Below are 15126 nucleotides of genomic sequence, written 5' to 3'. Positions count from 1 at the left end.
GACACCCTATTCCTACAGTAATCGTCTACCTGTTTTCTAAGCCTTACATCTTACACTCACACAAGTCCAATGTTGTGAATGCAAACAACCACCGGAGGAACTAAGCCCCACATCACCACACAACTCACACTCTAAGCTAAGCTGACCCTGATGGTTTGGTATTAATCAATACCTAACTTTTGCCAACCTACAAATCTTATGCAATCCTGGGTTTCTCTATCCTATCAGCAAATCGATGATAAAAATGATTAATGCGACACGGAGATTGAACAAAAAGATGCAGGCTCTCAGAATCAATCACTGTAGCTAACATGTCATAAATCTGTTAAAAAGGAACTACATTCGAAAATCTCAGGATGTATGTCATACAAGCAAAGGAAATCTGTGTAGTGGAACGTACAGTTATTTTGTAAAACATTCTGCCTTCGCTGAAGGCTTGGCAGTTAATCTGTGTGACATTAGCAAAAAATAAATGTTGTTCTAGTACCTGACATACCCCTTCCTTCTGTCTGTTACTTTGAAGCATATAATATGAGAAGAAGGCCCATTCTGCAGACAACAGCCCAAAACACCCAGATAAGGTGAAAACCTCCATCAGAAATGATGCTCCATAGAAAAAAAACATGAAGGAAAGGCAATTTGTCAAGAAAGAGAAGGAACATTTGGTAATTTAGAACAATATATCCACAACAGCCATGATGGTCAAACACTCTCTAGAGGTGGTGAACACTATGATACAATCTGTGACAATTGCATGCCACTACTCTCTAAACATTGCAAGAACCCCACTGGTCCCTGACGTGAACTGGGCAAGAAGATCTAGATCTTATAAAATCCTCAGACCCAGAAGGCAACCAGAAAATCTGCATGCCAGATACAAAGAAGCCGTAAGTCCCTCTTTCCCATTAGGATCAGTATTGCAAGACAAAGTCAGAACTCCATTATGCAAAAGCAAGACAGTACCAGAAAATACAACTCAACCTTCCCAAAGGTTTGGAAGACTCAAGTCCAGGATTCAAAGCAACAGCCCCATGATATGAAGATAATATGCTATTCCACTAAGATTCTCTGGTACAATTATTATTGGAGGTGATACAGCATTAAGAGGAGACTCCTGTTATGTTCTAGGTTATGCATGAGCTTTTAAATTGCTTGAACCTGGGATATATGTTATTGCAAAATCATGCTGAACACAAAAAAAGAATCCCATCGTTCTTGAAGACTTTTGCAGCAATGGACTTGAGGTAACACCAAAAGATGACTGTAATCTGTCCGAACCTTAAAGGGGAAACCTTCACAAAGCAATGATTGACTCAAAGCAGGCAGCTTTTATTTCCTAACGGTCACTATCAATAACAGAATAGTTTCACAATAGATGAGAATATGAAATAAATATAAAATTGGATTTTCAGCTAGGGCATCTTGCATTTGAAATAAAATAGCTCCAATAGCTCGACCTAAAGTGCCAGTTACAATTATGGTCAGTTTTGACATACCTGGAAGTTGCAACACCCTCTGAAGTCTTCTTTGAATGACCTTCAGAAGATGAGCAATCTCGTAAGCATACTGAAATTAATTACAAATAAATGGTGTATACAAATTTGAAACCCCAAGGAAACTATGTTATTTAAAAAAAGAAAACGGGAGATTCCCACTCCAAATCAGCCAAACAAAAGTCCTGGGCGATTTGCACAACTCAACTGAAGGGAAGAACTCAAAATCAAATATTCAACATGCTTCCACTCAAACCTCTTCTATGCAACCGTTATGTTTTAGAACTAAAGAGAATACATTAAAATGCCCTCCAAATGAGAAATCACAAATTGGTTCATGATATCAGAAATTAATAAATCTGGATAATTACCAGCGAATAACATAATCAAAATGAATTGCATGGTGCTCAGAATGTCCAAATTATGTTCTAACTGGACTTTTACCCCTGAACAGCAGACCTTACAAAATAAGATAAGCACTCCAAAGCTATAATTCAGTTAAAATACATATCTATCATGGGCAAAATTAAACAATATGTGTTCTATTATTTGAAATCCTATATTACCCAATGGGGCAAAATTCTAATGTTATTCATGGATACAAAAAAGTGAAAGATGGTAATTTAGATGGCACTCGAAATCCATTATGCATGTTTTCTTTAAGATAGATCTTCGAGATCACTTTTTGATAGTGTCAGACAAAAGGAATGTATCCCCAAATGGACCCACACAGCCAGGTTCAATATTACCTCACCAATAACACATATGAGGAGAAACAGTATGGTCAACTGGTTTCTACAAGATATCCAGGTACTCATGCTACCTCTGTGGGTTTAATGGGGCATCTCAAATTAACTGTTTCCCCATTTGAAAACTTCAATTTCCTCTCATCCAACATCTAGAAATGAACACCCAGTATTATGTTTACTTCACAAACACGCATGCCATAATAACAGACCAAAAATGCAGATAATATAGGGTGCATGTTTCTCTAACCACAGAATCCCAAATATGAAATCTAAATTGGAAGAAGAAATCAGTTCAAAATAGAGAACTGCTTTAGCTTTACCATCCTGGGCTTGTAACTGCCTTGTTGGTTTAGTTATTAATTATCCCAGAGACCAGGATTGTTCAATCAACAGCATGGACCACACCCACCTTCACTATTAAACTTACTGGAACCCTTAATTGTTTGTCCCAGTTTGATACATATTCAACCCAAAGATCTGGAATCCAATAAGGAAGAAGCCTCATGAAACTGTCCACAAAACAACAAAAATATCTTAATACAAATAAAGACCGTATGCAAGTTACGTTAGTACATGTAATCCGGTTATTCAAGTGAGAAAGATAAATGTAACAACTGTGATGATGCCCTCTGGCTGACTGTTATGGTAAAAGGTGGGATAGCTGTGGGTGCTGGGTCCCACCGCAGCTAAGCTTTGATAAGCCCAGAAATGGCTATGGGGAGAATCCTCCTGCTTAACCCCCACTCCCCTGTGGAAGGGACTTGTTATATAGATATAATTCAGAAAACGTCTCCTCTTAACCGCTTAACTGCTCAGCTTTAATCAAGTTTATGGGAAAAGGACGAGCATACTCGTCAAAAAACCTTGCAGTGATATTCGACTCCACACTATCCTTCTCTCCACACATCACGGACCTTGCCAAGAAGGCCCACTTCCTGCTGTACCTCCTCAAAGGTATTCTCCTTTTTCTCACGTTCCCCAGAGGCTCACTGTCTCCAGAGCTCTGGCCCTTTATAGGCTGGACTACTGCAACAGCCTCTTTCTCAATCTGCCTTCCTCTACTCTTCGCCCTCTTCAACTCCTCCAAAACAGGACCGCAAGACTTATCCTTGGCCTCAAGCTCAGGGACTGCATCTCTCCAGCCCTGAAATCACTTCACTGTCTCCCGGTGGCTGCAAGGATCAAGTTCAAGACCCTCTGCCTCGTCCACAAGGCTTTTTGAGGCAGTGGCCCTCTCTACCTTTAACTCTCTCTTCCTAAGTACCTTCTACCTAGAGCCCTTCGCTCATCTACCTCTAGCTCTCTGCGGGTGAGTTGCTTGGAGATTGGGGGGGGGGGTGAACTCTCTCCTCTTGAATTACCTCCCTGCCTCTCTCTGCCTTAAGTTCTGTAAACCCCTCAAGCCCTACCTTTTCTCCTCTTCTTTCTCTCTCCCTCCACCCTGCTAACCTTCCCTTCCTCCTGCTCTGTCTGCTGACTGGCTGCCTGGTAGTTCTCTGAGACTTACATGACACCATGCCCCTCCCCCCTGACCAGTCCCCGGCACTTGCCGCGTGGCCCTATTTGCCCTGCCACCTGGCTTACCTTCCAGGCTGGGACTTCCCCTTGGAGTCCCAGTCTCCAAGCACTTAACTCAGGGCCCTGCTGCTCTGGGTGCACTTCCCCTTGTACCCTTCTCCCTGCACTTCTTGTTTGTGCACCTGCACGATCCCAATGACACAAGGCCTAGTAAGATTGTTGTCTTGTCCTCCCTCTCTTTCCCCCTCCCTTGCCTTGTTGCACCTTGAAACACTTGTGTATAGGTGCATAATAAATAACATATCAATCAATCAATCAATCAATCAACTCTGTTTTCCAGCTTCGGTTTGCGGGTAGGTGAGCTGAGTCAGAACTATGGGGCACAAAACTCCTCTGTGCATGCTCTGTCCAGTCATGATTTTAAGACCGGCAAGAGACGATTCGGGCCACAGATAAATACAGTAAGAAGGTAGGGCTGATAGAGCAGTGGGATGGCCACAGTCCAGCAGAGAATTGCCAATCAGATTGACTAGTCCAATTTCCTAGGCACCAGGACAGAGGTAAGCAAGGGAGGTCCCTAGAGCCAGGCATCTACATAAGGCCCATATGTTGTCATCGGCGTGTAGGTATTTGGAGACACCAGAGGTGCAGGTCAAGAGGTAGAAGAAGGATGATAAAGGGGGAGGTAAAGTTGGGATGAGGCCAAGGAGGTTGGACAAAGACGGAGGTGTCGAAGCTGGTTAGGAGAGAAGAATGATAGAGAGAGACTTGGAGGGAATGTGCGGAAGAGACATGATGGATAAGTGGAGGTAGTGCAAGGTAGTAGCTGTCAATAAGCATAGAGAGGAGAGTAAAATCACAAAGAGCTGGAAGGAGGTAGAAAGCAGAGGAGTACATGTGGAGAGAAGCCAGAGGTGGAAAAGAAGCTGAGCAGTGCCCAGGAGGGGCTAAAATGAAGAAACAGGAGATTCAGGCACAATACAGGCCTCAGAAAAGGGAAATGGGGAGGGGAAGAGGAAAGAGCATATGGCAGAATGTTGTGGAGTTAGTAGAGCAAACAGGAGGGAAATACAGAAGAGGGTAAGGAGAGACTCCCTTGGAAATTAGATCATGCTGATTTATCCAAGAAGAGAAGCCTAGACCTCGGGCAGGAGAGCGACAGGTCCCCTAAACACTGATAATGTATAAAAACCAGAACACAGCCTGAAGACCAGTTTTAGTGTCCCGGACCCTGTTGGAAATTTGGGGCTTAGCCTAGCATCATTCCAGCCTCCCTAATGGTACTGCCAAGTTAGAATCTGCTAACAGACCCCGGCTCTAAAAACCAAGACAAAGGGTCTCTTGAGAACTAGAGAAATTAGGACTCGAAGGTGCAGATGCCATACATAATCTAAAGAAATGTGGGGCCACTTTAGCCATCAGAATGTGAAAGATTACGAATTATCTATAATGGATTTCCAGATTGAAAGACTTTGTGTTGCATCAGGAATCTTATTTGCATCCAGAAACCTTTTTCAGTTGGAACCCACGGTAGAGCCATCCTGTGCTTATGTTCCCTTTTCCTTTAGTTGGCCCAAGTTTTGTACCATTGCTCAATAAATCTGATTTCGTTAATTTAACAACATTCTATATATGTTTTTCATTGTACTTGGCTTGATTACACAACCCAACCTCTTCATTCTCACTTGAGGCGGCCCTAAATTCCCCCATTCTTACATGGTAAACATAGTGTTACTTTAATAGGATGTCCTTTATCTTTAGAATATAAATATTAAACAAGCCATCTTTGGCATCTTCTGCCTTCCTCAGAAAGCTGACTATGTACAGAAGCTCTCTTCACCGGTGAGCACAAAATGACATTCCAGATTTCCTTCTTGCTGTCTTTCTGTCTTTCCTTTGTCCACTCTTGCCATTGTAAGAACCTCAATGTATCCTTCCTAGTTTTCGCAGAATGGGTCGGGACTAGCAGCCGAGTTGTCTCAGACTGATATGGTCTGAAACTGATCTCTGATGGTCTGCCCTGCAGCACTCGAGCGAGGCCTGAACCGAGCCTGCAGCGCCCAGGTGAAGAAAGCCTTTTTCATTGGCTGTAGCAATGAAGCACATGCAGTCCTGCAGTGCTACAGCCTATCATTTTAAACCAATGATATGCATTCCTCTGATTGGCTGAAGAAATTAAGCTAAGAAATCTGGGTATGCGGATGTGCACATTGATTAATACTTAATCCGTGGCATAACACGCAGAGGTGCCCATGCGCCCAGCCACGCAATTTACCGTGAACATTGGTGCCAGGTAATCTTCAAGTCCTTAGGGACCAACCTGACATCCCGACCCATTCTCTGAAAACTAGACAGGATACATCGAGAGCCATAAAAGACCAAGGGAAATCTAATTAAAAAAACCTTTACCTTTACTAAAATGACGGAACAAGAGGTTTTAGAGATTATAGAAGAGTTTAAGCAAACGTCTTGTAAGGGGAATATATTTCCTACTATGCTCTTTAAGGAATTTGCAAATACACTTACACCATGGGTTACAGAACTTGTTAACAGTTCTTTTGACGAGGCTGTGGTTCCTACTGTTATCAAGGAATCCTGGATTACGTCACTTTTAAAGAAGGATAACCTAGACCCCTTGGAACTGGAAAACTACCGCCCTATTACAAATGTTCCATTTATACTTAAAATTCTTGACAAAATAGCTTACACACAATTTCAAGCATTTGTCGAGACAAATAACATCTTGGCTAAAGAACAGTTGGTTTCCGAATCAATCATGGAACCGAGATGGCTCTCTTGGATTTGAAAGCCAGTATAACGGAAATTATAGAGGAAGGAAGTTCTGCATTATTACTTCTGTTGGACCTGTACTCTGCGTTCAACTTGGTCGATCACGACCTTTCAGCAGAGAGACCTCAAAAAATAGGTTTATGTTCTTCAGAAGCAGTATCTTGGCTAAAATCCTTCCTGGGCCCCAGAAGTGCCTGCGTTGATAAGGGACCCTCACAGTCTCAGAAGGTCCCTGTTACTTGTGGTGTCCTCCAGGGATCTTGCCTATTCCCGTTGCTATTCAATATATATATTAAATTCCTATGTGACCTGCTTAAGTCTATGGGTGTGCAATTTGCCAATTATGCTGATGATACCCAGATAGTTGTTAAACTATCTGGGATCTATAAGGATGATCTGGTTACTATCAATGAGATATTTGGGCCAATCCAGAAGTGGATGGCCCCAAATTCTCTTGCTCTTAAAAAAAAGAAAACCGAGCTGCTTGTCATTAGTACACCATACAGAATGAAGAACTTGGACACTCGTTATAAGGCCTTTGCGATAGGTGGCAATAATATCCCGGTGTCTGCTTGATGCCTACCTTTCTTTTCAGAAGCATGTATTGTATCTTAAATCATCACGACCCTTCTTTATACATCTTCTGTGGCATATACATCCCTATTTATCAGAACATAACACAGCGTCAATTGCAGCAGCCATAGTCAACACTAAGTTAGACTAGTGAAATAGCCTCCTTATGGGAACTACTAAGGGCAAAATAGGAGACTTCAGATCATACAGAATGGCGCGGTTCGGGCTGTCTGTGGGCTAAGTCGTCAAACTCACATTACAGAACACCGGAAGAAACTACATTGGCTCTCCATAGAGCAACGACTAAACTTTCAAGGGCTAGTTATTGTCTTTAAATGTCTTTCAGGTGATGCACCAGAGTTCCTTAAAACCAGATTTAAAAAAGCTTTACCAAAGCAGACTATGCGATCGAATAATCAGATGTTACTGATTCAGCCGCGCACAACCCTGAAGAAAATGGACGTAGCAAGTTTTGCTGCTTGAGTCCCAAAAAATTGGAATGTGATCCCGCTACATATTAAACAATGTGCGACATTGCAGCAGTTTAGGAAGCGTCTTAAGACATCTCTTTTTTAAGCTTAACAATAGGTAACTGACTAAACTCTGACACCCTGAAATGATTCTCCTAGTCACTATTGTTAGTGACTTCTTAATCCCCTTCCATCTTGGCCTGCTTATGTTCTTCGTTGTTTGTCCATGTGAGTGCCCTGAGACCTTTGGGTTAGTGTTGCGCTATACAAGAACTTAGTTAGTTGTTCATTTTCAGGACATCTACATCTACATTTGAGCCGATAAGATAGTTCATGGACAACGTGTTTGTCTTGGAAGCAAGGCAACACAGAGCAACGCAGCTTTGAATCCCAGTCCCAAGCTTAGACACTAGTGTACGGTATTCAGCGTGTTATAAAATATTAATTAATTAATGAAGTGGAAAAATGTGTTCCTCCAGCACGATAAATGGATAATGGTCTCAATCATGACTTCGTGCTAAATAATCCACATGTAAATATACTAGCGAGACCAACTAAACTTTGACCATTCTTGTTGTCCACAATCCTATTTTCAACGAAACTCATGTTTGGCAACTTCTTATAATATAACATCTTGTCATGCTCTCATGACTGTTTTGTTTCTAGTATAAAATGCTGATTGAGATATCTTACTAACATTTTAGATTTAAAATGACAAACTGTCATACTTGTTAAAGTATTGGGAGGAGAACAGAACATCCAAGCCCCCATTGATGTAGAGCTTGCCGCGCTACGCTTTCTCGCACAGTGAATCACAGTCCCCTGGGTCACAGCATCTCTCAGTTGTACACATGGCTGAAGAAATGCTGCACACAGCCAAAATAAATAGAGGTAACATTGCCTGGCACTACTGCCCCTTTTTCCCTGGGTTGTCAAGACAGGGGTCAGATATTGCTAATAATATCATTAGTGAAGTCATGCATAGAGCATCAGATCAGCACTATTTGAGTAGTTACTTTACTAAATTCAACCGCATATTGATAATGATGTAACTTATCAAGTTAAGTTGTACTCTATTTATACTGACTTTGCCTACATACTGACTTCATGTTATTTGCAGATATTATAATTTATTCCTGATGAAGGGATTGTTATCCTGAAACATGTTGGGCCGCCTTCATGATGTAAAAGAAGCGTTCACTAACTATCAAGTCTCATTTGGAATTGTGCCTCTTTACCTTGTTTTATTAATTCTCTACATATTGGAATTTGCAAGTATACATATATTTTATTTGAAGTGTTTTGACTGGTTGTTTATGACCAGTACAAAGGTGTGCGGGGGACAGGGGTATCCAAACCCTATTTGATACCAATCTGTACTTTATTTGACTTGTCAACCTCTGGTGTCAGGATTGTTTAACCTCCCCTGCACCCAAACATTCCCTACTTATCAGTTAATGTGTTTCAGATTATTTACCTTCTCTCAAAAGAGAGGTGTGCACTGGCACATTTTGTATTTCATGGACCCCGAGGTATATTGGACATTCTTCTCTTTTCTGGCTGTGATCAGTAGGTCTGTCTGATTGCTCTCAGGCCACTTAGATGTGTTTTGAAACCTTTCCACCACTGCATGGCTCTTGTCTGGATTGATCATCTGGGGACACCCTCACTCTCATCTACTTGGTCCTCTGCTTAACCTGTCCTCTTTCTTTTTCCTTTTTTGATTCATCCTTTCCTGCTTCTGGCTGTTCAACCACCCCTATCCACCTCATCACTCTGGCATGCTCTTCCTCCTCCTCCTCTCTTTTGTCCTCCTCTGCTTTTCCTACCACTATTCACAGCTCACTCCCATCTTGTGTCTATTCTGTTTGCCTCCTTTGCTCCTGCCTTTCTCTTTACCCCTTCTGTCTTCTCTCTCTTCTATTTCCTCCCCCCTTTGTTTTCTTATGTCTGCCTCTTGTGCAATACTCTGTGTGGGTTGGGGCCTCCCTGGGTCAGTATCTATCTCTGTTGCTATTATTATTTTTTTAACAGAGACCTGTGAGATTCTGTTAAATTATTTGAACGCGATCCAAGAACATCCTTAGTGTGCTGTGATTATTCACAAGGTGTCCTCACTTCTCCCCAAGGGGAAGCTCCTTCTCATGAGGCTAGGGAGGTGAGGCCGCTATCCAATAGTCCCCTTAGGGATGGTTTAGTGCGGTAGGACTTAATGGGGAGGAACACCCTCCTTGGGGACAACGACAAGCATCTTGGGGTTAGCCCAGAGAATAATACCACATCCCCACATTCTATAGCCCTTCATTCCATCCCCAACATTCCTGTTGAAAGCAGAATCATATACTATTGTGATGCAAAAAAACAAATGGGCTCAAACACCAAGATGAGGAAGCACACAGAAAACACAAAGACTGTTCCTAATACTGGTACTAAGACGACGTGGCCCCAAGGATGCATAGAGATCAACCTGTCAAAAGTAACAAGGGACTTTGACAGCCTGTCACTCAAGAATGGGCTACAATGTATAAAGACAAACAATGGACAACAGTTTTGGTCAATGCCAGTGTGGAGCACAGCTGCAGGGCCTGCTGAGAGAAGCAACTGACGCAGAGAACGTTCGGTGTGGGAAATCCAAAGTCTGGTTGCCGACCCTAGGAGAAGAGGAACCAGGGACATTGGCGATCAGCCGCGTAAGTCCTCACAGGGTTCCACAGCAGCTGACCCGTGCACAATGTCAAGGGCAAAAAGAGTGGAGCAGCCAAGCAGCTGGAGACCCTGCAGAGCTGCATAACCAGACAGGGAAAGCCGAGCCAGCTGAGAAGTCGGACGTCCACCCCTGGAAGCCCAGGTGATGTACCAAAGCCGAAAGCAGGTAAAGGGTGGTACAACAGACCCAGAGGGGACGAGCAGCCACAGACAGGAGGCATACAGGCAATCCTTACCTGGCTTCGTACAAGGCATACCGCTGACAGACTCCCAAAGGGTCGAGAGTGTATCCAACCTTCTCCTAGTCGTACCAGTGGGGAAGAGAAGCCCACTCACCACCAGGGAAGGGTCTGGGATCCTGTCCACAAAATCAGGGGGGAAGAGATGCCCACTGGCCACCAGCGAAGGGTCTGGGACCCTGTCCACCATATCAGTTGGAAAGAGGAGACCACTGGCCATACATGAAGGGTCTGGTACACCATCAGAAGCAAACCAAAACATAGAGGAAGTCTTCCCCAATATAGTGGCGGAGAGAAGTCCTCTAGTTACAAGAGAAGTGTCTGGGGCCCCATCAAGAATGAGCGAAACTCTCAACGGACTCTTCCTTGTCTCAGTGATCAAGAGGAGACCATTACAGCCCAGAGAAGGGTGTGGGATTTAAAAAGAATTGGGACTTTGTTGAAAAACAGTCACAGTGGCAAAGTGTGTATCAAGCTGGAAGCAGTGAGAAAGAGCTTTATGAAGCAATACCAGGAGAAGGGAGTCATTCTCCTGGTACCAAATCAGAGGTTTTGACAGAAATATCAGGGGGAACGCCTGGCCTTGTGTCGAACTGTGCTAACGCATACCAAGAGAAGGGAGAAATTATGTTGTTCCTGAACTGAGAATTGAGCTGGAGACACCAGGGGATGGTAGTCATTCCACCTGGCCTTGCGTTGAACTGTGTCAAAGCATATCAAGAGAAAGGAGACATTCTCTTGGTCTTGAACGGAGAGTTGAGGTGAAGAAGCCAGGGCAATGGAGTAATTGCCCCTGGCCCTGTTTTGAAGTACCAAGCCATACCTGGGAAAGGGAGTCATTCACCCAGGTTTTATTGGAAAGTGTACAGAGCCATATCAGGAGAAGGGAGACAATCCCTTGTAGGGAACATTGTGTAAAGACTGACTGAAGCCCCCAAGCCAGGGGAAGAGAGTAATTCCCCCCGGTATATTTGTTTTGAGAGAACATTTTGTTGAACCCCATCCAAGAACCCAGAGAAGGAAGCCATTCTCCTTAAAGAAGGCACTTTCTCTTAGTTCACCTTTTTAGTTGTTAAGTGAGTGACAGAAATAGGTTGTGACACAGGACGGTGGAATTTACTTTGACGGATGTTCTGACAGACGCTTTTACTATTAGCTTTGAGGCAGGGAAACCCCTCTTAGAAGTTGGGGATCTTTTTTACTTAAAGAAATAAAAGCCTGTAACCAAAACCAAGCCACCTTTGTGTCAGCCATCTTCTTTGACACTCTTACAGAGCCCATAAACTTGTGTTTTAAATCTTTGTCTGCATTACTTCTGCTGTATGGCTCTTGGATGCCCACATAGGTGGGTCTGTGAGCTTTCTGCTTTTGCCTCTAATTTGCTAGTTGTATTGGAGTTAATTTCTGCATTATTGGTGGAAAAATGGTCTCCATTTTAATTAGTGGTTTTACATAGAGGGCTAGGGGTGGAGTTGAGGAACAGAGGCATCCCCCATATGGCCTACATCATGGAGGGGTGGCATTCCAGGTACCCAGGGTCATCCCACTCCGATCATCCAGCCCGTGACTTTGTCAGAATCCTTTCTACTTGCTTTGTTTTAACATCTAACTATTTAATGTCATAAGAAAAGATATCCATAAATCCCTGATCAAATCACACAAGGTGTCTTCAGGATATGACTTCCTGTCTGGATGAGCAAAAATCTTGCGGAACAGCATGAGAAAGGCTGCACAATTGTGGTAGTCAGGGTCTTTACATACAAATGACAGTAAAACCTAAAATAAGTCAGAGCTAGTAAGGTTAGTGATCATAAACCTGACCGTGGAACTACCGGTAGCAAATAACAGAAAACTGTTCTTAGCAGGCATAAAAAAATGAACACTGTTTGCTTTCCAACCAAACTTGGTATTTCGAAGCTTGCTAGATCGGCCTCTAAGAATAGTTTAGGGTGAGCTGCTATGATCTACTTTAAATTACATTTAGATGTTCAAGATTGTGGACTCTCATAGCCAAAGTGCGAATTACAGTTGACAGTTCCTGTAACTGTTTCGTTCTAAGAGAATTAATGTTGCTGTCAGTCTGTCAAGGCGTGGAGCCACAGTGACCTTTCTCCTTTTTGTCTGCTGAAGAGAAGGACCTCCCCTTCCTATAGTCCTACTTCCCTCCCTAGTTATAACACAAAATGCAATAGAAGGCCAATCGGACAGGATGACTGCGAAAAAAATCAAACTCCTTTGTTAAGTTAAGTAACTCATCTGGGGTTCTGTACACCTGCAAATCAGAAATAAACAGGTAATGAGCAACAACCATGAGGCGTGGAAGATGTCACATTATCATGTCTCCGCCTAATGTATATATTCTACTAAACCTGTATCACAAGAAAAAGGTGTGTGCCAATTCTTGCACTATATTGGAACAAGTAAGGACAACCTAGAACCATGCCATCAGCCATATTAGAATAGTTTTGAGAACAAAAGACAGCAGCCGTATTGAAATGTAGAAACAAACATTTCTATTCCTATAGTAATCAACCCATCTTACTCCTGTGGGGGCAAAAATTCCAAAACAAGCCACAGCCAGCTGCATGTGAGCCCCACGTGGCCATCCTTTACTCAGTGCCTCCGGGCATTGTGCTGTCCGCGGCATCTGAAGTCGATATGCTGATCCCATCACTGCCACACTAGTCCCTGTGTTTCAGCATGACATTGTGAGTAATAACAATAATGTATTGGTACAGATTAGAGGGTCCCTGGGGAAGGAGCTTGCAGTGATGCACAAGTGCAAACAGTCTGATGTCACCTGGGGGTGTTGGGTATCAATAATTAACAAGTATAAGAGGAGTTGGGTCCTCTATAGTGTTATAACTGATGCAGATGTACCGAAAGTGTATCTGAGGGTTGCATCTTTGATACACAGGTGTTGATGGTATGATAACTGGTGATATCAGTGATTCACAGATAAGAGTAGGCTAATACAATTTTCTTTTGATAATTTATTTTGGGCTAAGTTGGTGGTCGTGCTTGGTAATAGAATGCTACCTCTTAGTGATGTTTGTCTGCAGTGTATGTATTCTCAACCAGCAAATTCTGGTGAAATATCACCACCTAGGGCCACTGGATCTGCTTTAGGTGGATTGCGTGGCAGCAGAAAAGTGTGCACCCTCTGCGTTCATCCGTGGTGGCACCTTCATGTCCATGTTAGATTGATGCAACTACTATGAATCGATGCACAAGCTTGCATGTAGGTCAGGTGGCTCACTACCACCCCTATCTCCTGGCAGAAGTGACATGACGTCAGCATGAAGCACTGGCCCTACTTAAATGAAGCTGTGTGCAGTGGCCATGTTGCAAAGTAGCATCGTTATGTACGGGGCAAACCACCATTTGAGTACAAATGGTGTTGTTTAGTCATTGTACAACACTTGTCTCTGGTGTCTGCTCTGGTATCAGCCTACCGTTCAACTCCTCAGTGTGTCAGATGTGACCAGATGTTTAATGTATATCGACAACCATGGGTTTGGAAGAGATTTCTGGGAGCAAAAAGCTGGAGGGCAGGAATGGTTTATGTCCCTGTTTAATGTGAGTTTCCACTCAGGCAGGGGTAGCGATGAAGAGGCCCCGACTTTGGGCTAAGGCGGGGAAGATCTTGTGTTTGTTTGACGCTTTGTCTCTCTTGCCCCTCGTAACAGCCCGCACAGATCAAATGCAAAGAGGAACTGGACCCGGGATTGGAATGTCATGCAGAACTCGATGAAGAGGACGACGTGATGGAGGAAGATGCGACACATAAATCCTACAAACAGCTTGGACAAGCCCTGCGAGCCAACACCTTCCCAGGTAAGAGTCGCTGTGTCTTCCCCATCCTGCCTAGGTTAGAGAGGTTGTGCCGCTTCCCATACTGACACCGCGACATGCCAGAGGGTGGCTAAATTGTCTTGCCTGCAAACATGCCTACCCCTTTCCAGGTTTGGTGCATTTGAGACAATACCCACCTTGTACTACTCTTTCAAGTAACAGGTTCTCTGGCCTTTTCCCTCCAATGCTACCCACATCTGGTGTCGCCCCAGGCTCTTCAAGCCTCATGGCCTTCCAGTTCTAACCTGACCACCCCAGAACAACCTGTGGATCTGGAATGCCTCCTAAAGACATCAATGGATTCACATTGGATCACTGTTGCCACACCTCATGCCCATGACCACTAATGATTATCATTGCCCATCTCAGGGCCTCACCATTCCACTAGCCTGCATTGGGTAGTTTCACCTATTCCTGCTAAAACCTGCATCCTTCCTTGACCGTCCTTTCCTCTGCTTGTTTGTGAGCACAATGAGTGTTATTCTTAATGTCTTGCTTTCTAACCGCTGCCTTGTCCTTTTCCCCCTCTCAAGGAATGCCTGTTCCCATGAAGTCCCTGTCACAAGAAACATACACGAAGGAGGTGAATGATATAGGTCGATTGGAAAAGTCCAAGAGCCAGCACTGGCACGGCAAGAAGAGTGACCCATTAGGTATGTGAGACTCCATCTAATCTGCTTCTACTGTCCTGTGGGATGTAAGGGAGGCTATATAGCACAGCCTCCATATGGCT

At 43.6% G+C, this 15126-nt stretch overlaps 1 protein-coding gene across 2 annotated transcripts in view; it reads left to right on the top strand.

Annotated features, from left to right (window-relative positions):
* The window catches only part of CIMIP4 (ciliary microtubule inner protein 4), a 960512-nt gene that overhangs the window by 868544 nt on the left and 76842 nt on the right, over nt 1-15126 (top strand). For both annotated transcript variants that reach the window (XM_069653007.1, XM_069653008.1), the window contains exons 8-9: nt 14228-14375; nt 14927-15046. In XM_069653007.1, coding sequence (XP_069509108.1) covers nt 14228-14375; nt 14927-15046 — 268 coding nt within the window. The remainder of the gene's footprint in view (nt 1-14227; nt 14376-14926; nt 15047-15126) is intronic.

Source organism: Ambystoma mexicanum, chromosome 3q (genome assembly GCF_040938575.1).
Source record: "Ambystoma mexicanum isolate Mex_15411 chromosome 3q, UKY_AmexF1_1, whole genome shotgun sequence".
NCBI classification, from domain to species: domain Eukaryota; kingdom Metazoa; phylum Chordata; class Amphibia; order Caudata; family Ambystomatidae; genus Ambystoma; species Ambystoma mexicanum.
Note: the sequence above shows the minus strand (reverse complement) of the source record. Positions and strands in the feature narration are given on the sequence as shown.